Below are 26,138 nucleotides of genomic sequence, written 5' to 3'. Positions count from 1 at the left end.
GTGCATTAGTGTTCCTAGTTTTCCACATCCCCTCCAGCATTTATAATTTTCCTTTTCTATTATGTTAGCCTATCTGATAGGTGTGAGATGAGTACCTCAGAATTCTTTGAATTTGTATTTCTCTAATCAATAGTGATTTAGAGCATTTTAATGTGACTATTCATAACTTTGACTTCTTCTTCTGAAAATACCCTGCTGATATCCTTTGACCATCTGTCGTTTGTAGAATGGCTCTTATTTTTATAAATTTGGCTCAACCACTGGGTGGAAGTTGGAAAGGACAGACTTCAGCTCCATAATGAAGAACTTTTAAATAACTGAAGTCCCCAGACCCTGAAGTAAGGTGGCTAGCTTCATGAAATAATAAATTTCCTCTCATGATAAGTTTTCAATCAGCTTCCTGAAGGGAGGGGAGGGAAAAGAGAGAGGAAGAAAGGAAGTGAAGGACTAGAATAACTATCTAGGTCACTGAAGAAAGAATTCATACTTAGTGTTTATATTCCTTTAAATCTTGTTTTAGTTGTAGAACTCATTAGCATAAAACATATGCTAATACTAGTTGATTTTTATGATAAGTTATTTTAACAGGTATCTCTATTTTCCTAACCTACAATTCAACGAAAAAAGCATCCTAATCTTTCCCACTTAACTACTTCAGGGCACAGCCTGCCTATCAGGATCCAAGGCCATAAACCAGGCACCATCATTTGCCTGTGATTAAGGTAGACTATCATCAGGTGAAGTACTTAAGAGAAAAATAAAGAGTTTCCTAAGTGTTGACCTTATAAACCCAATTCTATGCAACGCCAGTACTACCTTTGCTTCCACTTCCATGGTGATCATTTTAATTAACTTCAGTTTTGGAGAGGGGGAAGCTAAGGCAAAATATTCCTGGGCTTTGTAGAGGTTTAAAATTACCTTGCTTCTCCATCATATTCTTTTTTTTTATAGCAGTCCCTCATCAACCCTCGGGGTGGAATAGCAGTTAATTTAGATTAATTTCTCTCGAGCATCTCTTCCTTCATTGCACCTTATGACAGTTCATGTTTTTCATACTCCTTTCTTTGCCTTGTCACTGACTTATCATTTAGCGAGGGTGGTGGGGAGTTGGGGGGGCGGTGATCAGGGGGGATAGTTGGTAGGTTTTATTTGAGAGTTCTGTTAGGGGGTGACCGTTCTCCCTGCCCAACCTTGGACTCTGCAGAAGCAGCAGCTTTCAGAATGCTCTTTGTGAGTCAAGGTACCGAATCCTTAAAAGCTAATCATCAGGTTTTAGCAGCTAATGGCTTTTGAGTCTTATGAGACTAGGAGTGTCACTTCTAGTCTTACTGAAATTCTGTCATTTAATCAAGAGCTTGGAAGTTAAGATTTATTACATTGCATTTCAAGTGCTTAAGACAGGCTGACTTCCCTCTCCCCCTATTTTATGCCTAAACTGTATGTATACGCAATGTATACATTTTCTTGGATTCTCATGGAGTCTTTGTAAACATTGTCTGAGATAGCTATCCTAAATAGTGTCGTGGGAAAAATGCTGTATTTAGCATCAAAGGAGGGACACAGGGGCAGAGGGTGATGTTATGAACGGGTGAATTCAGGCTCAAGGTCAGGAAGAATTTGCTAACATTTGGAGCAGTCCAATGGATAAGGAAATGCCAAGCCACTCTGCCAAGAAAACCTCCACTAGGGTCCCAAACAGTCGGACATCACTGAAACATGACAGAATGACAATAGTGAAATGAGCTTCCTCAAGGTGTGAGTTCTCAGCCTTTGGAGATCTTCAGAAGTAGAAGCCGGCTGTCCACGTTATATTAAGGGTTACTTCTGGAGTATGAGTTAAACAGCTAACCTCTTCCAGCTTTAAAATTCTTTAATTCTGTGCTTCTGATTCCAATCCTATCTCAACTATTTACAACCTGTGCGATTTTGAAGAAGGCATTTAATTTCCATGGCCCTCACTCTCCTCATTTGCAAAATGAAGGAGTTGGACTAGATAACATCTAAAATTCCTTTCAGCCCTAAATCTATGATCATAAATGTGATAAGAGATGAGACAGGACCAGGCTTAATATGTAAAAATAGTATTATTTTGGACAAGTATGTGCATCCATGAAATACCTAATATTTGTTATGGTCCTTTTGTGGAGAGAGAGATGTTCATGGAGGTTTCCTCTAGAAGGTTCCAGCTTTGTTCACCCAAGAGTAAACACAGATTGTGATCAGAAATTGTCTTAAAGTGGCAGAAAAATAAAAGATTATTGTGAGAAGCACGAGTGTCAGTTAGCATTTATTAAGCACTTACCATGTGCCATGAATTCTGCAAAGCATGAAAGATACAAAGAAAAGTACGAACATGTTCTTTGCTTTCAGGGGGCTCATATTTTAGAGGAAAGGGGGGGGGTTACACTTGGAAAACTGGCTATGCCTTTCAGGAGGACCTTGTTTCCTTTTGACTGAATTGTTAGGTCCACTGTGCCCGAATCTAAGGACTAGAAGAACTATTGAGAGGGTGGTAATTCTCATAAAATTAAGTTTTTGCAAAACATAACATTATTTAATGATAATAGCTAGCATTTTTATATTGCTTTAAGATTTCTAAAGAGCTTTAAAAATATTATCTCAGTTTATTCTCACAATAACTCTGTGAGGTAGGTACTATCATTATGCCATATTACATATGAAGAAACCAAAGCAAACAGAGGTTATTTGACTTGTCCGGGGTCACAAAGCTAGTAAGTGTCCAAGGCTGGATCCAATGACTCAGGTCTTCCTGATGCCAAACCCAGCAGTCTCTCCACTTGTACTACCTGGATGCTAATTTTTTGATACAGATCTAGTCACTTAATTTCTATCTGTCTCAGTTTTCTCAACAGTAAAATTTAACTAATAATAGCACCCTCCTCCCAGGTTTGTTGTGAGGATTAGATGCTATGTGATCCTGGGCAAGTCACTTAAAATCTCTCAGCCTTGGTTTTCTCACTTATAAAATGAAGATATTAACAGTCCTTATTTCACATGGTTGTTGAGATCACACAAGATAGTACATTCCAAACACCTTACAAACCTTAAAGCCATATATAAATGCTAGTTATTCTTATTGTTAGCTCTGTGCATCTCAATTCTGTGTGTGTGTGTGTGTGTGTGTGTGTGTGTGTGTGTGTGTGTGTACGCATTTCTAGTCCTATTCTATCTCCTGAACTCTGGTCCCACTATTGACTTTTTCAAAGATATCTCAAACTCAATATGTCTGAAACAGGACTCATGATCTTTCCCCCCCAAAACATACTCCTTTTTTCTAATTTATTTATGGTGAGGGTACCACTATCATTTCATTCACCCAGATTCACAATCTCAGAGTCATGCCTCACACTTCATTCTCACTGTATATATCCAATCAATTGCTAAGTCTTGTTAATTGTACTTCTTCATTTTTGTGCCTTTTTTCTATTTTCTCCATTCACAGAGTAGCACTCTAGTTCAGGTCCTTAGTTACCTATAACTTGGACAAATTCAAAGCCATCTAATTGCCCTCCTTACTTCAAGTCTATCCCTTCTCCAACTCAGCCTTCCCACAACTTCCAAACTTATATTTTTAAAACATAGGTCTGACCGTGTCACTCCCCTACTAGGTAAACTCCAATGGCCCTCTTTCACATCAAGGATCAGATATAATCCTCTGGCTCATTTAAACTCCTTTGCAACCTAGTTTCAGCCTACCATTCCAGTCTTTTCATATATGAGTCCTCTTACCACATTTTATGGGCCATCCAAACTTAAAGTCTTGCTGATTCTCATGGCATCCCATCTTTTACCACCATTCTTTTGCACATGTTGTTTCTCATGCTCAAATATAGTGCCTTCTCACATTTGAACTTAGAACCCCAAATTTCCTTCAAAATGTCTTTCCAATGTCACGTCCTGTATGAGACATGTCCTGACCACCTACCGGCACATTCCTCACCCACTCCAATTAACTTGTATTTATTTTGTATAAGTTTACGTGTAGACAGGTTGTCTCTCTCCTGATAAATATAAGCTTCTTATGATCAGAGGCTGTCTAATTTGGTCTCTATGCCTCCAGTGCCCAAGATAATGTCTGGTACATTTTAACATTTAACAAATGCCTTTAGGTTGATTGAATGTTCTGGTCTTATCAACCTATATAAAATTTTGCTTCAGTGGGTGGAGCCAAGATGGCGGAGTAGAAAGACGCACATACACATAGCTCCGAACCCACAACTCACAGAACGGCTAGAGGGGACCAACTCACCGTGAATTCTGCACCCAGAGGCCACGGAATATTGGAGCGAGGGAGATTTCTGTTCCGGAGAGACCTGCAAACCTCTCACGGGGGATCCTTCGTGCTGTGGACTGGGTGCTGGGACTGGGAGCTGAGTGCAGCCCTGCAGTGGCTGTGACACCGTGAGGAAAAGATCCGAGCGGGCTACGGAGACGGGATCTCCAGCGGCGGCACAAGCCCCCCCACCCACAGGTGATGAGGGTCGGTGAGAGAGTCTCTTTGGCCGGTTGAGAGGGGAGTGAGGTGCCCCCATGGCTCGGGCCCCCCTGGGAGATAGAAGCTGAGAGGCGGCTGCAGACAGGGGCTCCCCAAGCGAACGGGAGCCTGGATCCATTGTGGAAGGTCTGTGCATAAACCCCCTGAGGGAACAGAGCCTGAGAGGCGGCCCTGCCCTGACCTGACCACCTGAACTTAATTCTCACACTGAATAGCAGCCCTGCCCCCAACAAAAGCCCCAAGGTGGGAAGCAGCATTTGAATCTCAGTCCCCAAACGCTGGCTGGGAGGATCAGGAGGTGAGGTAGGTGTGAGGAGAATATTCAGAGGTCAAGCCACTGGCTGGGGAGAATGCCCAGAAAAGGGAAAAGAAATAAAACTATTGAAGGGTACTTTCTCGGAGAAAAGACACTTCCTCCCTTCCTTTCTGATGAGGAAGAACAATGCTTACCATCAGGCAAAGACACAGAAATCAAGGATTCTGTGTCCCAGCCCACCCAATGGGCTCAGGCCATGGAAGAGCTCAAAAAGAATTTTGAAAATCAAGTTAGAGAGGTGGAGGAAAAACTGGGAAGAGAAATGAGAGGGATGAAAGAGAAGCATGAAAAGCAGATCAGTTCCCTGCTAAAGGAGAACCAAAAAAATGTTGAAGAAATTAACACCTTGAAAACTAGCCTAACTCAATTGGCAAAAGAGGTTCAAAAGGCCAATGAGGAGAAGAATGCTTTCAAAAGCAGAATTAGCCATATGGAAAAGGAGATTCAAAAGCTCACTGAAGAAAATAGATCTTTCAAAACTGGAATGGCACAGATGGACGCTAAGGACTTTATGAGAAAGACAGATATCACAGAACATAGTGTGAAGATTCGAAAAATGGAAGATAATGTGAAATATCTTATTGGAAATTTTGCTTCAGGCTACAAAGGACTTCCAGGATTTCAGAAACTATCTTAGATGTAGAAGAATTCTGAGACTGATTGTAACAGAAGAAAAGTTGAAAAAGGAAAAACCAAACAGTAGGGCTAATACCAAAAGATATTTTTATAAAATTTTTGAAATTATGAAGCTTTTTCATCAAAACAGCTCTATGATGTATTATTTTCCTGTCCATTTTATAGATAAAGAAACAGAGACATGGAGCATCAATTCATATTATACAGGTTCTGTAATGCTTAAGTGCATGTAGGAGGTGTGAGGATAGCTAGCATTCATATGACACTTTCAGGTCTGTAAACAGCTTTATGTATGTTACCTAATTTGGTCCTGAAAACAGCTCTAGGAAGTAGGTGCCCTTATTGTCTTCATTATACGGTGAAGAACTGAGCCTGAGAGAAGTGAGGTGACTTGCCCAGGGAGGTACAGCTAAGTAGACATTTGAGGAAGGGTTCAATATTCTCTCTGCTCGGTGACCTAGTAGGAGATTGCACCTAATCTCTAGGCTACCTAAGATAGCTAAGCACCAAAAGATCATAGATTTAGAACTGGAAAAGAAACTCGGTAAAAATGAATACAATATCCTTCCATTGAATTTTGCATATACATACATGTACATGTATATATATACATACAATACATTTGATTGTATTTTCTTTTATATATGTGTGTACATATAAAAATAAAACATTAATGATATATGTATATATAGATGTGATATACATATGTAATATATAAGCACATATACATATGCATTCACATAAACACACACAACTTCTAAGTCCCATGATTGGTAGGACTAGGATGCAGGTTCTTTGACTCCATGTCCAGTGTTCTTTCCAGAAGACCTCAAATTCTGTAACAAATGATTTCTATGTTATATGTTACTCTTCATGAGTTGTAAAGTCTTATGTTTTCTCTCATTTTCCTATGGAATTTAATTAAAAGGGGAGATAAAACCGGGTGTTAGTATTATTAGTTTGATGGTATAGTGGGGAGATGATATACTAGACATAAAGGCTGGAAGACCTGTGATCAAATCCTGCCTTAGATATTTACTTTGTCTCCTGAGGCTACACTTGAGGGCCACATGTGGCCTCAAGCCTGCAGGTTCCCCAACCCTGGTCTAAGGGAAAGGAATTCTGTCCCTTCTCTCTCCTTTACTTTCCTCAGTTTAGAAAACTAAACGACCATCACTGGAAGATTGTCCTCTGGTTTCTTTCATTTTTCTCCTGTGGGGTAGCACATCCCATTGGATTGTCATAAGGCACTCTTTTCCCTCGCTTAAGAGATTATCTCCTGTTGCAACCAGTCATTACTGCTGTTCCAAACCCCACTGCCTTCATTTAATCAGAATGATTTCCTTCCACAGACATTCTCTGTTTCCCTATCCCCAAATCAATTTTTAATCCATTACAGCCATTTTTCTCTCCAAATGCTTTGCAGTCCCATTTTGTAAATCCATCAATGGTTTGGCTTTCTTGAGCCCCAGATAAATTAGGTCTCCTCATGTTTTGTCCTCATCTATCAGTTCAATAATGCACTAAGAGATTTCAACCAGGAGCAGGCATGATTTTCCTTTCATGAAGCAAATCTGACTCTCCCTCCTACAGATGAGAAATGGGGCAGCCTGGACGAGCCTTACTTAGCACTTCTACCAGGAGCACCTAATCAGTCAGTGTGAGCTTTTGGACAGATGGCACATTTCCTTTTGAAAGTGATATGTATCCTTATGGCCATCAACACCCAAAGGTTCCACAGCACAAAACCTGGAGATAAGGAATCAATAGGAGGGGGATGTCCCAGTGTTGCTATGTAGAAGTTGGATCACACTTCCTATTGGGAGGTCTGTTTACTCCTAATGTTTGAATAAGAAAATATTTATTTAAACTAAGCTACATTTGTCTTTGCTGAGTAGCAACCAAATTATATTCACCAGCAGTTTCTTGCAAAGTACAGGGTTCCTATCTAGATTTAAGTAGTACCATTGGTCTTGAAGTGAGGGAATCTAGGTTCAAATTCTATTTGTGAGTCAGGTGTAATTCCTGCTGCTAGGGAGACTGGGGATGGTAGATTACTTACTGAGTTTCAGTAGGTCTCAATACAGCTCATAGGTGTATAAATTAAATCTTGCACCAATATAGTTAGTCATGGGAAGCTGGGGACCAATAGGCTGCCCAAGAAAGGGTGAATCGTTCAGGCTGGAAATAGAATGGGTTATAGCACTCATTCCAATCTGTAGTGGGACTGAAGCTAAGGGAGATAGGGAGACCTACTTTAAAAAAAATCCAGTTCTTATGCTTACTTCTCCTGTGATTTTCACTGAATGTCTCTGAACCTCAGTTTGCTGATTTTGAAAACTAAGCAATCCATACCTTCCAAGAGCATAATTCTAACAAGAGGGATAGCATGTGCACATGCATGCATGTATATATACATACATGTATATATACATATATAGTTATATACATCTCTGCATCTGTACAGATATATTGCAGTGTATATATGTATACATATATACATACATGTATACATATACATATATGTGTGTATACACATACATATATGTGTGTGTATATACATATGGCCACTAAAAGGTCATTTGGTGATGGAAGGCACTAGCTTCTGTGGGGATCAAGAAAGGCTATATATAGAAAGTGACACATGAGTTCAGTTTTGAAGGAAATTAGGAATCCTAAAAGATGGAAGTAAGAAGGGAATGGATTTCAAATATGAGGGATAACCAGTGCAGAGATATAGAGAAGCATCATGTGTAAAGAATAGTAAATGGGCCATTATGCCTAGCTGTTCCTGTGAGTTATGGAGAGTCACTGGAGTTTATTGAATAGGAAATGGGGGTCAGGGGGAGATACAGTCAGAATTACACAGTCAGAATTGAGCTTAAAGGAAAATCATATTGGTGGTTTATGTTTAGGATAGAATGGAATGAAGAGATCTGAGTCAGGGACCAAATAAGAAGCTATTGCAATAATCCAGGTGAAAGTCCAATATGAACTTGGGTGGTCTCTTTGTAGGTAGAAGCCAGAGGACAGATGTGAGAGATATTGTGGAACTAGAAACAAAAGATTTAGCAACTATTTGTTTGGATATGTCTGATGAGTAAGAATGAGGAGTCAAGGATGAATCCTTGACAGCAAGAGACTGCATGACTCAGTGGCTGGAGTTCAGGACCTAAGAGGCAGGAAGACCTTGGTTTCTATATTATGACATTAACTGACATTAGCTATATGGCTATGGGAAAGTCACTTACTCTCTCTGAGACTGCAGAATCTCTCTAAGACCTCCTTGCTAAATTATGGAAAGGTTGTGAATATCTATGTTGTTTTTTCTAGGCTGCTGATTTTCCTTTTTATCCCTTCATATTCAAATGTGCCTTTTTCACATTTGTTGTTTTATGGCACCATATGTAAATATAAACATATGTATGTATATTATATGTATATCTATATCCAGACTTATGGTTTCATCAACAGAAGGAATTCGCAGCATGGAAAATCCCTCTGCAGCTGATGCTTCCCTCTAACTTAAAGTCTTGGAGAGTTGGCGAAGGCTTGGAAAAGAATAATGACTTGACCTCAGATAAAGTCACATAGCTATTACGTGTCAGGAGTAGAACTGGAACCTGGAGCTTCCTGAATCTAAACCCAAAAGTCCTGCATCTCAAGATTTATATTCTTTAATTTATATAGCTATTTGTTAATTGTTGGACAGAGAAGTTGCTTTCAGTCTTTTTTCTATTATAGAACAACTCTGACTATTTCTGTGTAGCTAGTTCCTCTTTCCCTTTTAGATTTTTTTTAAACAAATTCCTCTCCGTTAAAATGGTCTCTGTACCAGTGGGATGCAATGAAAGCTGGCATGGAATCACAGGCCTCAGTGGGGCTGGAGAGGTCACCTTATTCTCTTCCTCATTTCTTTCCTTTGAGGCTTCTATTCTAAACATTAATTGATCCTATTTTAAAAATCCTACAAGTAATAGGTTTCACCATCTTCCATTGTTACGAAGTCCTATGATTAGCCACCTCCCTCTGGAAATTTTTCCTTTTATGAAACCTAAATTCTTGTTGCTGTGGTTTAATCTCCTTTCTCTGTTCTTATTCTCAGCTATTTGCCATCTATAGAGTACCTCATCAAATTTAAAAACGATTATTAGACCATCCTTGAGCCTTTTCCATCTATAGGCTCAATAAGCTGAGTTCTTTCATCTTTTCTTTTCCTTTATAGTTCATAGTCTTTAGCCTTTTAGTGTTCTTCATTGTTAGGAATTTGAGGATTTCCCCTGTGGTCTGGAAAATGCGTCATCACTTGAATTTCATAGTATTAATAACTCTTTCTTACCTCCTGAAATGATCCAATTCAATATGATCAAAGTAATCAGTCTGGGGGAAAAACAATCAAGGATACCTGGTTTCCCAATTTCTAGTCCATAATAGAATGTATGGAAAAGAGAATATTTTCCAACAAAAAATGTGAAATCCTCTGGTTTTCACAGCTCTTCATAACCTACCTTGCCCCGACCTCTTCTAGTCTTCTTACACCTTATGTGGTTCAGTGACGTTAACATCTTTGCTGTTCCATTTTCATCTCTAGGCATTTTCATTGGCTATCCTCCATTCATGGGATGCTTTCCTTCTGGCTTCCCATGGCTTCCCTCAAGTTGCAGCTAAAATGCCATCTCCGACAGGAAGCCTTTCTCAACCCCTTTTAATTCTAGTATCTTTCTCCCTTGATTATTTCCTATTTAGCCTGAATATAGCTTATTTATACATAGCCATCTCCACCATTACATTGTGAGCTACGTGAGAACAGGTACTATATTTTGCCTTTCTTAGTAGATTCAGCACTTAGCACAGTGTCTGTTACACAGTAGAAACTTAATAAATGTTTATTGCCTAACCATCTGACTGATTGATATTGTTTAGCAAATATTCCACTTATCCATAATACGTCCAGGAGATCATCATCAGAGGTATAAATCTGCATAAGTAATGGAATTTGAGACGCAAAATATTAAAAGCCAGGTGTCAAGATCAGTCAATCATTCTAAATATAAGTATATAGACAGAGGAAGTATGCAAGCACTGAAATCCTATGGAGCCTTTTTTCAAGCAGTTCTGGCTTCTTGTTACATGTGGTTTGGCAGGGGGTGACCACAATCAACAATGTGAGGTCCTAAGCTAGTGTGTGCTGGAAATAAAGGACAAACATAAATGAGATTGTAAGGAGAGGACCACACAGCTTGGTCCCTGACTAGGAGGAAATGAGACAAAAATGGGAATGATGGTGGAAGGTTGGGGCAGGAATCTAATAAATAGGAGAGGAGAGAACCTCTTCTGTTCAATTTTTGATTTGTTCTGGAGAAGGTGGCCACATTCATACTTCACTTGGTCATAAAAAGGATTTGTATTAAGTAAAATAATGGAGATCTCCTAACAGGCTTCACTATGGACTCATACAGTGTTAGAACGGAAAGGGACCTTAAACTAACTTGCTTTATAGATGAGGCCTGTTGAGATGAAATGAATTGCTCTAAAATAGATCATAAAATGGGTTAGTTGCAGTGGCAGCTCCAAAATTAAAATCTCATGACCCACATGGTATAGCATATTTTATTCTGCATCTCACTACCTTTCAATTATATCATTGGAAACAAACTTTTAATGGAAGATATTGGATATCTCATATTTTATTTAGGCCTCTGGTTTCCTAAAATTTCTATTTAAAAAGTCTAAATCTCTATGTAATGTTTTTTTTCTTACAATCTAAACCTCTTCCAGTTGTTCCACACATCTGTAAAACTGCAGGAAAGTGAAAGTATTATCATATCCGATTAGAACAAAAACCTCTGTATAATGAAAAGATTGACATACATCACCACATGTGCATTTATTTTGAGAAGTCTTTCAATGCACTAAAATTTCCACACAACAAAAAAAATTAACAATTCCTTGAAATTCACTCTAATGATATTTGCTCTATATTATCCCAAGAATAGTCTGTTGAGATTTAGGTATAATGACAATATCCTATGCTTAACTTCGATTCATATGTGCCATTATTATGACTACTTTCCTTGTGACTGGTTCATATTTAGTCTGTGAGCTCTAAATCCTTTTCTGGGTCTTCACAGGTTGCCACTTCTTTCCTTGTTGCATCTTTAAAAAATTAAAATTCCTTAGTAGTTGCCTGTCGTGCACTCATCTGTAACAAAATTCTGACCACTTTGAAATTTATTTTGAATTCTAATCTAGTCCTCCGAGTGTGACCTCATTTCCAGGTTGGAGTCCTTTGCAAATATCCTCATCATTACCTGTGTCAGAATTCATTTATCTATATGCAAGTAGTTACAATGCAAGTCTCATTTATTACATTTGTATAATATTAAGTTTATGGTAAACCATTAAAATAAATAGTAATAGCTGAGCCATAAGGCCTCTTTCCCCAAAGTATAAACCTTAAAGATTTGCAAAGTGCTTTACAGACATAGCATTGCAAAATCTCAGGCTTGAAAGGGACCTCTGAGGTCATCTTGTTTTACACATTACCAAGTTCATTCCCTAAAAGTGGTCATCCACCATATGCTTGAAGAGTTCGGTGAAGGGAGGCCAACACACTATCTCCTGAAACAACTCATTCTTCATTCATTTTATAAACATTTATTAAGCACCAGCCAGGCACTGTACTAAGCTCCACAGGTACAAAAAGGTAAGAGATGGTCCCTGCCCTCAAGGAGCTTGCAAACAAATTGGAGAGACCCATTCCACTTACAAATGGTTCTAATCGTTGTTTTTCCATACAATTAGTTATCTTATTTGAGAACATAACAATTCCCATATGAATAATAACTATAGTTAATATTGTGCTGATTTTACAGATGATAAAACAGGCACTTAAGTGTTCAGGGATTTGCCCATGGACACATAACTAGTAAGTGTCAGAGGTGGGATTCAAACCCAGGTCTTACCATACTCCAAGTCCAGTGATGTTTACTTCCTCCATGCCTTGATATTTCCAGTATTTCTATTCATTAGTCCATTGTTCAGGTGAAGGATAAAGATGCTACAGAAACACCAAAGACCAAACTATATAGAATGTCCCTTGGTTTCCCGAATCGTTTTCTCTTTGACTATATTTCCACTTCCAATTTTGTATTTAATTCTGTATAGGATTTGATTTGGTATTTTTTTGGGGTGGGGGAGAAGACATTCTGGAAAACATTTTCAAAAAGTGCCGTTTACCAATCCATAAAAAACTTATGCCAAAGAAAGTTTACAGAAAAAAAAGCAAAATTAACTTGATTCTTTAAAAAAACAATCCTGATCTAAGTAAAAGTTCATTAAAAAAAAATTAAACTCTTTTCCAATCCAGTGTTCCTTTCAGTTGTGTCAATTCAGGAATTATAAGAGAGATGAGAATGCCAACTGATTAGGACATCATCCCAAATGGGATTACACCATTTTTTTTTTTTTTTTTTTGCTTCAGAGTTTCCTGTTGTTGCAATATGTGTTCATTCTTTCCCCAGGGTCAGAGGAATCATTTCTTCTGGGTCAACTCCATGGCTATTTAGGGGAACAGTATAATAGCCACATATAACAACAAATAAAGAAGAGTTTGGTTTTGTCTATGCAGAAAGAGGCAACAGAGAAAAAGTTCATTTCCTTCCTAATGGCATCCAATCAAGATAATTCATCTGAAAGACCTCCTTTAGTCTTAATTAATCAGATAATTAGCCCAACTTCACTTGGCAGTTGTTCAAAATTTATCCATGAAAAGAAATAGTTCAGGTGGAAATTTTTATATTTTCTTAAATTTCTAATTTTTTAAATCACAAAGCATGATCATTATAAAGCTGTGGGGATTCTGCCTCTTAGAGGATGATATTATCTCCAGGCTTATTTAATAATCAAGTACATTTAAGTATTATAATGGACTGAAGTCAAGAATATTTTAGTTTGTCTCTCTTCCCCCAGACACTTAACTAACTCTTTGACCCTGAGCAAATCACTCAATTTTAGTGCCTCAGTTTTCTTTTTTGTAAAATGAGGGAATTGGACTTGATATCCTACAAAAGTCTTTCCTGCTCTAAATTATTTTGGATCATAGATTTAGAGCTAGGAGGGGCTTTAGAAACTATTTAGTCCAACCCCCAAATCATTTTTTTCTTTTAAAGATTATTTTTAATTAATGGAATAAAACAAGCATTTCCATAATATAGTACAATAACAAGATGATTGCCCATGAAATATACAGCGAAATTATCAGGTACATTTCTTTTTTTTCTTTCCTAATCCTCCCCACCCTAGAGGTGACTACCTTTAGACACAAATAGGTGTGTGCACATATATTACACATGTACAATACACATATATGTGCATATCTACATATACACATATGTATGTATATGTGTGTATGTAAAATTATTTTATATATACTTTTATTTCTCAGTTCCTTCTCTGGATCTAATAGATGGCATCTTTCTTCATATGTCCTTTATAGTTAGTTTGGTTTTTATAGTAGTCAAAATAACTTATTCACTCAAAGTCGTTCTTAAAACAATATTGTTGTTACTGTATACAATATTCTCTTGTTTCTGTTCATGTCACTCTCCAGCAAGTCTTTCCATGGTTTTTTCTGAAATCACTGTGGTTATCATTTCTTATAGTGTGATCATATATTGCAATGTGTTAAGCCATTCCCAATTCATGATGAAGCCCAAAGAGGTTAGACAATTTGCCCATGACCATACAGGTAACTAGTGTGATCTAGAATTAGAATCAAAGCCCTTTATTCTAACTAGAGTGTCCCATCTATTGCATTGTGAATCCGAGAGAGTTCCATATAGACCAATCAATCATAAAGAATTTATTAAGCACCTACTATAAACAGCAGGCACTGGAATAGGCTCTGGGAATATGAATATAGTAAATTTTAAAATCCCTGCTCACAAGGGAATTCAGTAAATCACTACTGAATGAAGGCAAGAGGTCACAGGATCATAGATTCTAAGGTGGAAGGAGCTCTCAGCATCATAACTGGAGGGGCCTCAGCATCCACCCCTTTCATTTTAACGATAAGGAAACAGGCTCAGAGGAATTAAGGGACTACTCATTATAGGAAAGATTTAAATATAGATGTTCCTGACTCTGATTCTTGCTATCTATCCATTATACCATGGTAGGGGGGTTGGAGGAGAGGCACCACAGGTGGTGGAGAATTGTCTAATGTATTCATAAGCTTTTTCTTAACACATTTTATAAAGAGAATAATTAAAGTCCAGATAGTAAGTACCATTTAAACTTTTTTTTCCTTTTTACATTTGGCAAAGCAATGTTTCTGTATTTGTATTTTCTAGGTTGTCTTGGTCAGTGGACATCTGGACAGCTGGGATGTTGGTCAGGGAGCCCTTGATGATGGCGGTGGAGCATTTGTGTCATGGGAAGCCCTCTCTCTTATTAAAGATCTAGGTAAATATTTATAAAGTTTTTAACTGAAATGGAAGCATTTCGATGGTTTTTTTTTTTAATTGTTGTTGTTCATTGGTGTTTTAGTTCTAGGCACAAGCCATGTGGTTGAATATTGGTTCCTTTGTGTATGCAAAGCCTTGAGAGGGTCATGCATTTTCCTGTCACTGGTTTCCTAGAACAGAGCTAATCAGGTGCCTGAAAGAATGAAGTCTTAAATTGTATTCCAGATATTAAAGTGCTAAACAGATTAATCATCATGGAATATGAGCATGCCACTGTGACTAAAACAATCTGTCATTATCTGTGGTTGACACCTCTGCTGGACCAATGAGACTGATTTCTGAGAAAAGAGTAGGAGGATTGGTTTAACCCCTAAGACCAGTGAGACTGTTCAGTTGTAGGAAAACGTTATGTTTGTCTAGCTTTTTAGTGCCATCCTGGGCCTGGAAGCAGCTTTCTCAATCACAGAATCCAAAGAACAGCCCAAGTGCTGAAGGTGGCATCCATGATTCACCGAACTGAAGCAGCCAGGCAGATTACAATCCCCACCTTAGCTAAGTTTGGACTTGAAAGTTAGGAGGGGAGAAGAATTGAGCAGTTGTATTGTAATGAGCACCTTTATAAGTACAAGGCAGAGGTGTTTCTGTTGTGAGGGCCAGAAGGGTTGCTTCTCCTGGGGCTGAGAACTTTCTGCTCTATTAAAACAATACTGCTACAGTCATCTACAGTGGGAGTGAAACTTTCAGCTTTTATTGGCTGTGGTCTTTGAAACAGTAGTCTACTGTGGAGATTGTGCTGTGAGATTGTCTGAGTTTTAATTGTTTTGTTATTCTGTGGGGAAGATCATGGGACCATGAATTTAGAGCTGGAAGAGTTCAATCTCTTCATTTTACAAATAAGGAAACTGAGGCCTAGAGTGACTTACCCAGGGTTACATAGGTAGTCAAGGGCAGAGCTGGAATTTCAACCCAAGGCCTCCAGAGTCCAACCCATTGCTCTTTCCAGTGCTCCAATGAATGGAAAATACTGTTTTTTTAATATCACAATCATATCTGGATATGCACACTTGTAGCTCAGTTACATTACATATGCTATCTCATGTGATGGAAGCACATTTCTTATATTTCTCATTGCATGAAATCGGACTTTGTTAATCAAAGCACACACACAACTAATTTGAGAGCAAACATCTTTCCTACTGTACTCACAAGATTCTCTCTCTGCCCAGCTAGAGGTTGTGTGTCTCTCTCCAAGGTAGCCATCTGGCAAGTTTCTGTCAGTCATTCAACATTATCCTCAAACATGTACTTGTTTCAGTCTTAAGTTCAGGAAACATAGAAGCTAGCCAAAGTCACATCATAGGAATAGGCTTATGTCTAGGGTCTCTAGTAAGTTTTTTATACTCCCAGCTATAGATGTTTCTAAGTGTTTTTTTTTAATCACATAATTTTTTCAATAGTTTACTCCATAAATTACTGATAAAGTTGCTTGTAATATTTTTTTTCCATTGGTGGTCTGCCTTATCAAAGGGTCCACATATGTTTATTAATTGTTTAAGAACACACACATATTATTTATTATATCATACCGCACAAGTAGTTGCTTACTATTGAAAAACAACTTCTAGAAAAATAACTTGCTCCAAATAACCCAATCTCAAAATGAAGGCTTAAGACAAAATGGAGTTGGTTATGTGAAATTGACAAACTTATTACTACTATGTTATTAAGGTATTAAAACATATTGTTACTAAAATATGACATTCCCTTTCATCCTCCACAAATTGAACTCTTGTTCCTCGTAAAACTGAAAGACAGTTAAGTAACTACAATGTTTTCAGTAACGAAATCTAACAATGGGTGCAATGTTCTGCTTCTCTAGCCTTCTGTCTCTCCAGTGAGATCTTGAAGGGAGGGATGTTTCATTATTACTATTGTGGGACTAGGATTAGTTATTATAGTTACTCAGAATTGGGCTTTCTTTTAGCATTTATATCATTATAGTTATAAATATTTTTCTTCTGGTTTTGCTTATTTACCTCTGCCTCAGTTCATATAAATCTTCCTGTGTTTTTTTTAAATTCCTTGTATGTGTCATTTTTTACGATCCAATAATATTTCATTGCATTCATATGATTGGATCATAGAGATAGGGTTAGCAGGACCCTGAGAGGTCTAGTCCAAACCTCTCATTTCATAGTTGAGGAAACTGAGGCACAGATAAGTAACTTGTCCAAAGTCTCATAGATATTAAAGTTCAAAGTGGAGACTCAAATCCCAGTTCTGTAGCTCTAAATCCAGTAATCCTTCTATTGTACAATGATGCCTCAGCCATTCATCATTTCTTGGGCGCCCATTTTTCCCATTCCCCCTTCTTTATTTCCATAAAAAAGAAACTACTATGAAATATATATATATGGGTATTTTTATTTTATATATTTTATACGTACATATATATTTATATATGTGTTTCATATATATGTATATATATACACACATTATATATATATATATACACACACACATAATATATATTACTGTCTTTGACCTCCCTGGAGTATATATTCAGGAGTGGGATTACTGGGTCAAGGAATATGAACAGTTTAGTTCATTTTCTTGCTTTATTTGGAATTGTTTTCCAGAACAATTAGACCAATTCACAGTTCTACCAATCATGTGTTGGTGTGCTATAGTGTACACCTATTTTTTTTAGAGACCTTAACACCTAATGTCTTTTCTAGCTTTGGCAAACTTATAGTCCTGTCAATTATTCTGTTCCATAAATTTACTTTTATTCTTAAGGCTAGAGTCTTGGACGTAGCCACAAAGGGAAAAAATCTCACATGTGATATACCTGTGTTTTTCAAAGAAGGGGTCTGGTGTGTTAGGGTGGATGTGTGTAACATCTTGTGCTTCTAATTGTATGAACACATATGACTCTACATAATATGAATAAAAATTTAGTCCTTCAGTGAAAAATTGGAAAGGTGCTACTAAGGCCAAACTATATATGACCTAAAAATGAGCACATATGGTTACAGTAATTACAAATGAGGGATCACATCACAAAAGAAAAATAAAATATATTATTAAGGAAATGTATCATTGGAAAAAGGATAGGTCAGTCATTTGGAAAGGATATAGGACAACTGGGGATAATCAGCAGGTTCCATTATATTGTAAAAAGATGTAGAGGATGGAAGTCTCCACTATTGGAGACTTCCAGGATGATGTGATAGCAAGCAAAGTGGGATCTTTAGCTGTTTTTGTTCTAGTATAATCAAGTGCCTGTAATTGAATGATGTGATGAAAAAAGATCCTCCCCACCCATTAATGGACCTGGAAAGATTTGTAGGAAGGCCCACACCTTTTGTTAATGAAGCACTAATTCTCAAAGTTTGTGAGGCCCACTGGCTCTAAAAAGTGTATAAAGACCAGATCTGACGTGAGGTTTTACTTTGGGGCTTAGTTTTTGGAAGAAGGTTTGTGTGCCAGATGAGATTCTAGAAAGCCACTAAGCAGCCCCCCAGCTTTGAAAACCCAGATGTTGGTGCTTCTCTCTCTGGTAACTATGTATCTATGGTCAGGCAGTTGGATCTGTCTGTTGATTTGTGATGTATGTATTATTGCTTATTGTCAGACAGTTTGGAAGCCCTGTCTGTTGATTTAGATTTCTCTGAAGTTCGGGGTGGTGACTTTTACCGCTAAACTAAATGAATGATATGTGTGCTTGATTAAAGTGATCATTGGCCCCTCGAAAGTTGTCTTTCCCTTTAGAAAAACAGATCTAAGAACCTGTGATAGCAGGCCCTCCTGTGTATGTTGGGGTGCTTGCTGTTATAGATGACAAGGACAGCAACTGCAGTGGAAGGAAAGGCATGAATGGGTTGTGATTGCATCACTGAAGAGAGTCCCTACACTGATGAGTCTACAGAGCCATCAAAATAGAATTATTGAAATATCATTATCTTACATGATCTCTCTGACTTTGGTCTCTCTCTTCTGCTTCATACTATACCTTGCTGGCAGATCAGTACACAACTAATTCCCAATACACAGCTCTGGTAATATGATTTCCTGTCTCCTGCTCAAAATCCTTCAATGCTTCCTCATTGCCTAATGAATAAAATCCAATCTCAACCTGGCATTTAAGGTCTTCCACAATCTGGCAACAGCTACCTCATTTGGGTACCTTTTTCACTATTGCCCTTCACATATCCTATTTTTTTTGAAATTCCTTGAATATATCCTATATTTTCCTGCCTCTATGCCTTTGCCTTTCTGTGCATTTGTTATGTGTCCCATTTCTGCCTGTTGAAATCCTACCCATTCTTTAAGGCCTTTAAGACTCAGTTGCCATCTCCACCATGCAGTCTGTCCTGATCCCCTCAGGCAGAGTTGGCCTCTCCCTTCTATGAATTTTTTTAGATCTTTTATTTTTCCTACCACATTGTACCTTGCATTAATAGTTATATTTTATCCTTCTGTTATAGTTTAGAGTCCTTGATGAAAGGACCCTAGGATCATAGATTAAGAGTTGGGGAGCAGTTCAGAGGTCATCCAGTCTAATCTTTTCATTTTATAGATGAGGAAGCTGAGCACTAGAGAAATTCAATGATTTTCCCAGAGTCACGTAGCTAGTAAGTGATGAAAATGTGATTTGAATTCAGATCCTGTGAAGGGAGTCTATCTTATTGATCTCCCATACCACTTTGCAAATAGTAGATGCTCCAAAATTGTGTGATGAGTAGATAATTCAATGGACTTTCTGTGTTATTGGAGTAATGTGGAAGAGTGTTCTTTCATCAGCATAAAGAATTCTTTGTCTAAAAACTCCCTCTGCCAATGTACATTGGCAGCCCTTGTGTAACTTATAATCTCAGGGGATTGCCCAGGTCACTGGGAGGTTAAGTTGCTTGCACAAAGTGTCCTAGTGTATATCAAAGGCAGAATTTGAACTCAAGTCTAGTGCTTTTCCCATCCAAACTACCTCTTCTTTCCATGGTAGTAGATTTGTTTCATGTAAAAGAAGTTGTTCATTTTCAGTTTTTGCCCATGTTAAACATTTGCAAATGTAAGTGTAATGTAATATAAACTGATATTAAAAAAATATTTGGGGAACATTTCTGAGTCTTTCCTTTCAAGCACAAGGGATTAACAGTGGCTTTCCTTATAAGGTCTGCTTTAAAGGTAGCCAGGGCTTTCAAAATGATCAGTTATCCCACTCCAGAAATCTGTGGTGGGCTTTTCTATTACTGTTGTTATTATTCTTTTCAGAATCATGGTCACGGATTTCTATCTTTGGCTGGCTTTTCCTGTGTGTGTTCACAGCAACAGCTGAGCCCCTAACAGGCTGAGAATCAAAAATCCCTAATGAAGGAACTGATATAAACGAATAAGAAAGAAGATATGATACAGGAGGGCAAGAAATGGGCTCATATATTGCATATAATAGCACATGGAACCAAGAATGTTTAATTGGTGAAATCTGAAAAACCCTTTGGGAAAAAAACTTTTTTTTTCCAGAAAGAGTGTTGTTATTTTTTTTTTTTTAATTTTGTTTTGCATTTGTTCCATGGATGCTGTGTTATATAGCATGCATGTCAAAGGTTCTTGGTGGAGTTTCTATCAAGGGTTGATTAAGTTATGGTCTTGGCCTATTGAGATTTTTTAAAAACTAGGAATGTTTTTCTAAGATACTTTCCTCTGTTCTCCTTCCCTCTTTCCTCCCTTTCCCCACCCCTGTTGCCTCACTCCCAGCAGCCAGAAATTTGAACAATAGTCAGCTAATCCAACTCCAGAGTTATTTGTGCTTTATCAGTGCACAAACTCATCCCTGAATAGCTGTAAACAAAAGGTTATTTCCCATGCTAAATACTTTGTGTGTATATTTGTGGGCTTTTTTTGGTTCTTTTTTTGGATTTAAAGCTTTGTTTATTTTGAGTATCCTTGCCAGGAATACTTTGATGCCAGTGGACAAATCCTATGGCTAAAGATGTTTACTTCAACTTATTAATTTGTTACTCAAAAAGTAAACACACCATTGCCAGTCCTCAAATTTTCTGAGTTATTTCTGACAAAGCCAGAACATTGAGATTTTGGTTCTCAATAGATGAAAGATGGTATCTGCTATGTTAAAATAGTTACCATTATTCACTGGGCCCTCACAATTTGGGATAAGTAAGTAGTCTTGTTGCTTCTGAGGGAGAAAAGAAAATTACTATGTTAGGAACAAGGTGAAGGGATGACTTTTCTTGCACATAAAGTCTTGTGTGTTCCCCACAGAGCCTCCTCTTAACAGAGTGGGCATGAATCCAGTAGAGGACTGGTCTGACTTCCCCTTCCCTCATGGGAACAATTCTGTATAGGTTCGCAGTAATAAGACTGATGATTACTGATCCTTGACTGCAACAAGAGTTGCAAAGCTGGATTTGGAAGGGAGGACAATCATGAAAAGTCCAGCAAGTCATTAGTATAAGGATCTAGAGTATCTCAATGAAATCATTTACTTGTATGGTACATCTTTGAGCACTCTCATCTCATACCTATGGACTTGCATCATTGCCAATAATAGATATTAATCAAAGAATGGAGGCCAAATGTGGGACATATTCTCCTACCCTGGGATACTTCTAGGTGACGAATTCTAGAGAACTCAGGTTAGAGAGATATTCTGAACACTTGGAATAAAACTTCCTGTTGTACCTTATATTGGGACTGAGCCCCAAAGGGAATTGCTAGAATTAACTATTGCCCTGAGACCAGTCTAAATAAACATGCTGGATATCTTATCTGGGAAAATTTATCTGGAAGAATCTCTGTACAATCCTATCCATTGGATAAGTCTGGGAATGTTAGGACCAATCCCAGCTCCTGAGATACAAACAACTTAAAATCTAAAGTAGACTGACTTTGTGGGATTGGGGTTTTTTTCATACTAGTATTTGAGAAGCCATCTTTCTACACATGAGGATTGTATTAATGTTGGTCTGATAGAAACATTTAATGATGCCATCCATTGTCAGAAGAAAGAATGAAAATACAATCACAAAACTTCAGAGTTGAAAAGTGGTCATTCAGTCCAATTATACTTGAACATACACAATAAATGTCCATCCAGCCTTTGCTTAAAGACCTTCAATGGTAGGGAACCCACCAGTACTTGAGACAACCATTCCAGATTTGGATACCTGATAGGAAGTTTTAGGTGATTTAAATCAAGCCTAAATTTGCCTCTTTGCCACTTCCATCTATTACTCCTAGCCCTGACCTCTAGTGTGGCGTGGGGCCAAGAGTATTTTCTCTTCCATGTGACAACTCTGAAGTCAGTTCCTCCTAAATTGTGTATGTTAGCACATACTTCAATGTAAAATGTACCTAAAGAATTATTTCCCTCTTCCATGAAGCTGAACTTTAATGAATGAACTTTACTGGTAACACTTGAAAAAAGACAGAAAATTAAATGTGCCAAATTTTCATGTGATTCCAAATGATTCTGAGTTAAAGAGGAGATTTTTTTTCCCCTTGAATTGATTAATGATCTTATGAAACCTCTATCCTCTGACACTTAGCTTTTCTTCTCACTACTGGATTCTGTATACTGGGAAGACCACTATAGTTATGGGAAAACATATTTTAAAAAAATCATTACCTTTCTCTCAACATCTTCTGGGAAATAGTATATCAACTCATAAAAGTCTCCAAGGGAAGAAAAGTTTTTAACTCAACCAAAGGCCCCCTAAATCTGTTACCATATTTCCCCTGTTAATATTAGGTTTATTATTTTTATTTCCTTTCTTTGTTTTAATGCTTGAAAGTTCATATTTGCTTTTACTGCAAAGGACTGACTAGATTTATATTTTGTTGATGTCTGAATCATAAATATCAAAGCCAATGGAAAAATTCATTTGGTTGCTTTTCTGCTTTTGGTGTAGACTCTGGTAATTCCAAATAGTAGGATGGTGGTGATATGGAATATATTTTGTTTTGTTTCATGGCATTTTTTCATGGGGTTATGAGATGAGTTGCTCATTTCTTGTAAAAATATTTTACTTCCTCTGGTGGCAAGTTATGTAGCTTCTGTGTTTATCATAAGACCTGTGGTAGATACATATTTTCTCAGCTGGGAATTGCTGTGTTCCTTTGCTATGGATTGGTTTGAACTCATTTTAAGTTTTCTTCCTCTCATCAACACACTTAATGTCCTTGCCTCTTGTGTTATCAACATAGAAATTTCCACTGTGTCTGCAGGAAGAAAGGAAGAAAGAAAGAAAGAAAGAAAGAAAGAAAGAAAGAAAGAAAGAAAGAAAGAAAGAAAGAAAGAAAGGAAGGAAGGAAGGAAGGAAGGAAGGAAGGAAGGAAGGAAGGAAGGAAGGAAGGAAGGAAGGAAGGAAGGAAGGAAGAGAGAGAGAGAGAAAAAAAGAAAGAAAGAAAGAAAGAAAGAAAGAAAGAAAGAAAGGGAAAGGAAAGGAAAGGAAAGGAAAGGGAAAGAAAAGGAAAGGAAATACAGGAAATCATTCTTAATAAACTTGTATGCCATATATAGTAATGGTGTGTTTTACTTGATTTTCTTGAAATTAATCACATAGAATGTGGTTTAACTCTTAGATTAGATAAAGCAAACTCCTGTATCTCCCTTAGCCCAATTTAAAACCTCTCCTGTACCTTAGACAGAGTGACTATATATTCAATACTTATATTTATTTATTTATTTTAGCTTTAACCAAAAAATATGTTTTCTGTGTGGAAAAGGAGTTAAAGATCCTGCCACTGGGGCATATAGAAGAGTGCTCCAGTTTTATGACTGTATGAAGAGAGGCTATTTAGAAAGTGAGAAAAGAGTATTCTTTATTAAACAAAGTTAAGATTCAATATGCACAAATGCCAGCCAGCTTAAAATATTTAAGTTACCTTAGAAGAAGTAATAATCTTTAGTACTTTAAGTTCTAGATCACTTTATCTGTTACCATATTACCTCTCAGGAAGATTATTTTGACAGCAAAGACCATTAAATACTAGGTTACTATAGAAAGTGATGAGATGTCCTCCTATAAGGATTAATTTTTTTTTATGAATGTCTTTTATCTTTATATTATCTTAATTGCCCATACCTAAAGAGACCATCTTTTTTGACAAACAATAAAAAAATAAAGAGAAGAAGGGGAAAGCAGTTCAGTAAAACTAACTGATATGTGAACCAAGTTTGACAGTATGGAAAAGAAAGGAAAGGAAGGAGGTGCATTTCCTCATCAGGTCTTCAGGAGCAAACCTGGTCATTATAATTACACAGTGTTCAGCTTTTTTTTTCTTTTTCTTTTTTTCCATTTATATTGTTGAGTATATTGTTTTCTTTGGTTTACTTCACTCTGCCTCAATTCATCTAAGTCTTCCCAGGCTTCTCTGAATTTATATTCATAATTTCTTATAGTATAATAATATTCCATTACATTTATTTGCCACATTTTCCTTAGCCATTCTTCTGGGACCCTTTTTGTATGTTGATTTTTATTTATATATTTTGTTTTTATATTGCCTAAATTTCTCTATTATCTTCCCCTTTCCTTCTCAGAAACCAGCCCTTATAACAAAGATTTTTTTAAAAAAGAAAAAAAATAGTAAAAACCAATCAACACATTGGAAAAATCTGATGCTATAAGCACTGTTCACTCCTATCTTCTCACAACTCTTCTTTTAAGCCAAGTTTGGCTATTATAATTGGCAGCGTTCAGTTTTTATGGTTTTGTGGTTGCTGTTCTTTCCATTTATATTGTTGTAGTCATATTTTATGTATATATATGTATATATACACACATATCTGCCTGTATGTTTACACATATGTATATACAATAATGTGTAAATACACAAATATATTATGTATGTATGTATGTATGTATACACACATATATGTAACTTTCCTGTTTATTTGTATCCCTATGTGTAAGTCTTCTCATGCTTCTCTGTGTTCTTATAGCAAAATAATATTCCGTTATATTCATGTAGCACAATTTGTTTACCCATTCCCACTATGGTCCTTTTTAAAAAAAACTCTTATTATTAGAGAGAGGAGAGCAAAATTAGATGACTATACAAGATCCCTGCCAGACTGATTTGGTGATGCTGCAAGACATAACATAATTAGGCTCTGGGGAGCCTGAGCCATGAGCATTCGTCAGGATGGAGATCCCAGTTGGGCTGCTCTTTACGAACTACAGCCTCCACATTCCTGGCGAGATTCCCTGGACCATGTGGTTGTTGAAGGTAAAGCTGTCTCCTTTCCCTGAACATGCTAAAAGATCAAGAACCAGAGCACTATGCCTTTCCCGTTGAACTCTTCAATCAATCAGTTGATCAACAAGTTTAATTAAGTGTTTTCTAGGTGCCAGACACTATTTATTCTAAGCACTGGAATAGAAGTATGAAGGATAAAACCAGTCCCTATTCAAGATAAGTTCATATATTCCGTTGGAAGAAGGCAACAGATACCTCTCTAAGTATATCCAGGCTAAATATTAAGTGAATAAAAACAAATACTAACAAAGCCAAGGTAGTTTGGGAGGGTGAACACTGGCAATTGGGGGTTCAGGAAAGGCTTGGTGCTTGAGCTCCATAAGGAAGGAACTCTATAAGACCGAGAGGAGGATATTCATTCCCTCCTGGAAGCCCTCATGCCTTTCCTGTTTCTTTGAGTTCACCAGGGGCTGTGGTCTGCAGTGGCTTACAGAGCTAGTACAAAATCTACTGCATTCTTGTCATTGAGCCTAAAAACTGAAGCCTACCCACCAGGACAGAGAGGTTTTGATAAAGAGATGGAGTTTGAGATCCCCTTGGCTCTGAAGTCACTCAGCCATTTTGGCCTTTTTGTTGTAAGCTCCATTTTAAATGTGATCCTTGGGCCACATGTACAAAAATATTTATAGCAGCTCTTTTTGTGGTGGCCAAGAACTAGAAATCAAAGGCATGACCATCAGGTGGGAAATGGGTGAAGAAATTGTGGCATATAAATATAATGAAATACTGTTGTGGTATAAAAGATGATGAGCAGGTAGACTTCGGGAAAACCTAGAAAGACTTATATGAACTGATGCTGATTGAAGTGAGCAGAACCAGGAGAACATTATACACAGTAACAGCCAGTGTGCAAGGACTGATTTTGATAGACTTAGTCCTTCTCAGCAATGCAAGGACCTAAAATATTTCTAAAGGACTC

At 37.4% G+C, this 26,138-nt stretch overlaps 1 protein-coding gene across 16 annotated transcripts in view; it reads left to right on the top strand.

The window, feature by feature from the left end:
* CPQ (carboxypeptidase Q) overlaps positions 1-26,138 on the top strand; it is a 681,911-nt gene that overhangs the window by 408,233 nt on the left and 247,540 nt on the right. For all 16 annotated transcript variants that reach the window (XM_072603459.1, XM_072603458.1, XM_072603457.1 and 13 more), the window contains one exon: positions 14,822-14,933. In XM_072603459.1, coding sequence (XP_072459560.1) covers positions 14,822-14,933 — 112 coding nt within the window. The remainder of the gene's footprint in view (positions 1-14,821; positions 14,934-26,138) is intronic.

This window comes from Notamacropus eugenii, chromosome 4 (assembly GCF_028372415.1).
Source record: "Notamacropus eugenii isolate mMacEug1 chromosome 4, mMacEug1.pri_v2, whole genome shotgun sequence".
NCBI classification, from domain to species: Eukaryota; Metazoa; Chordata; class Mammalia; order Diprotodontia; family Macropodidae; genus Notamacropus; species Notamacropus eugenii.
This window is presented reverse-complemented; position numbering and strand designations above follow the sequence as displayed.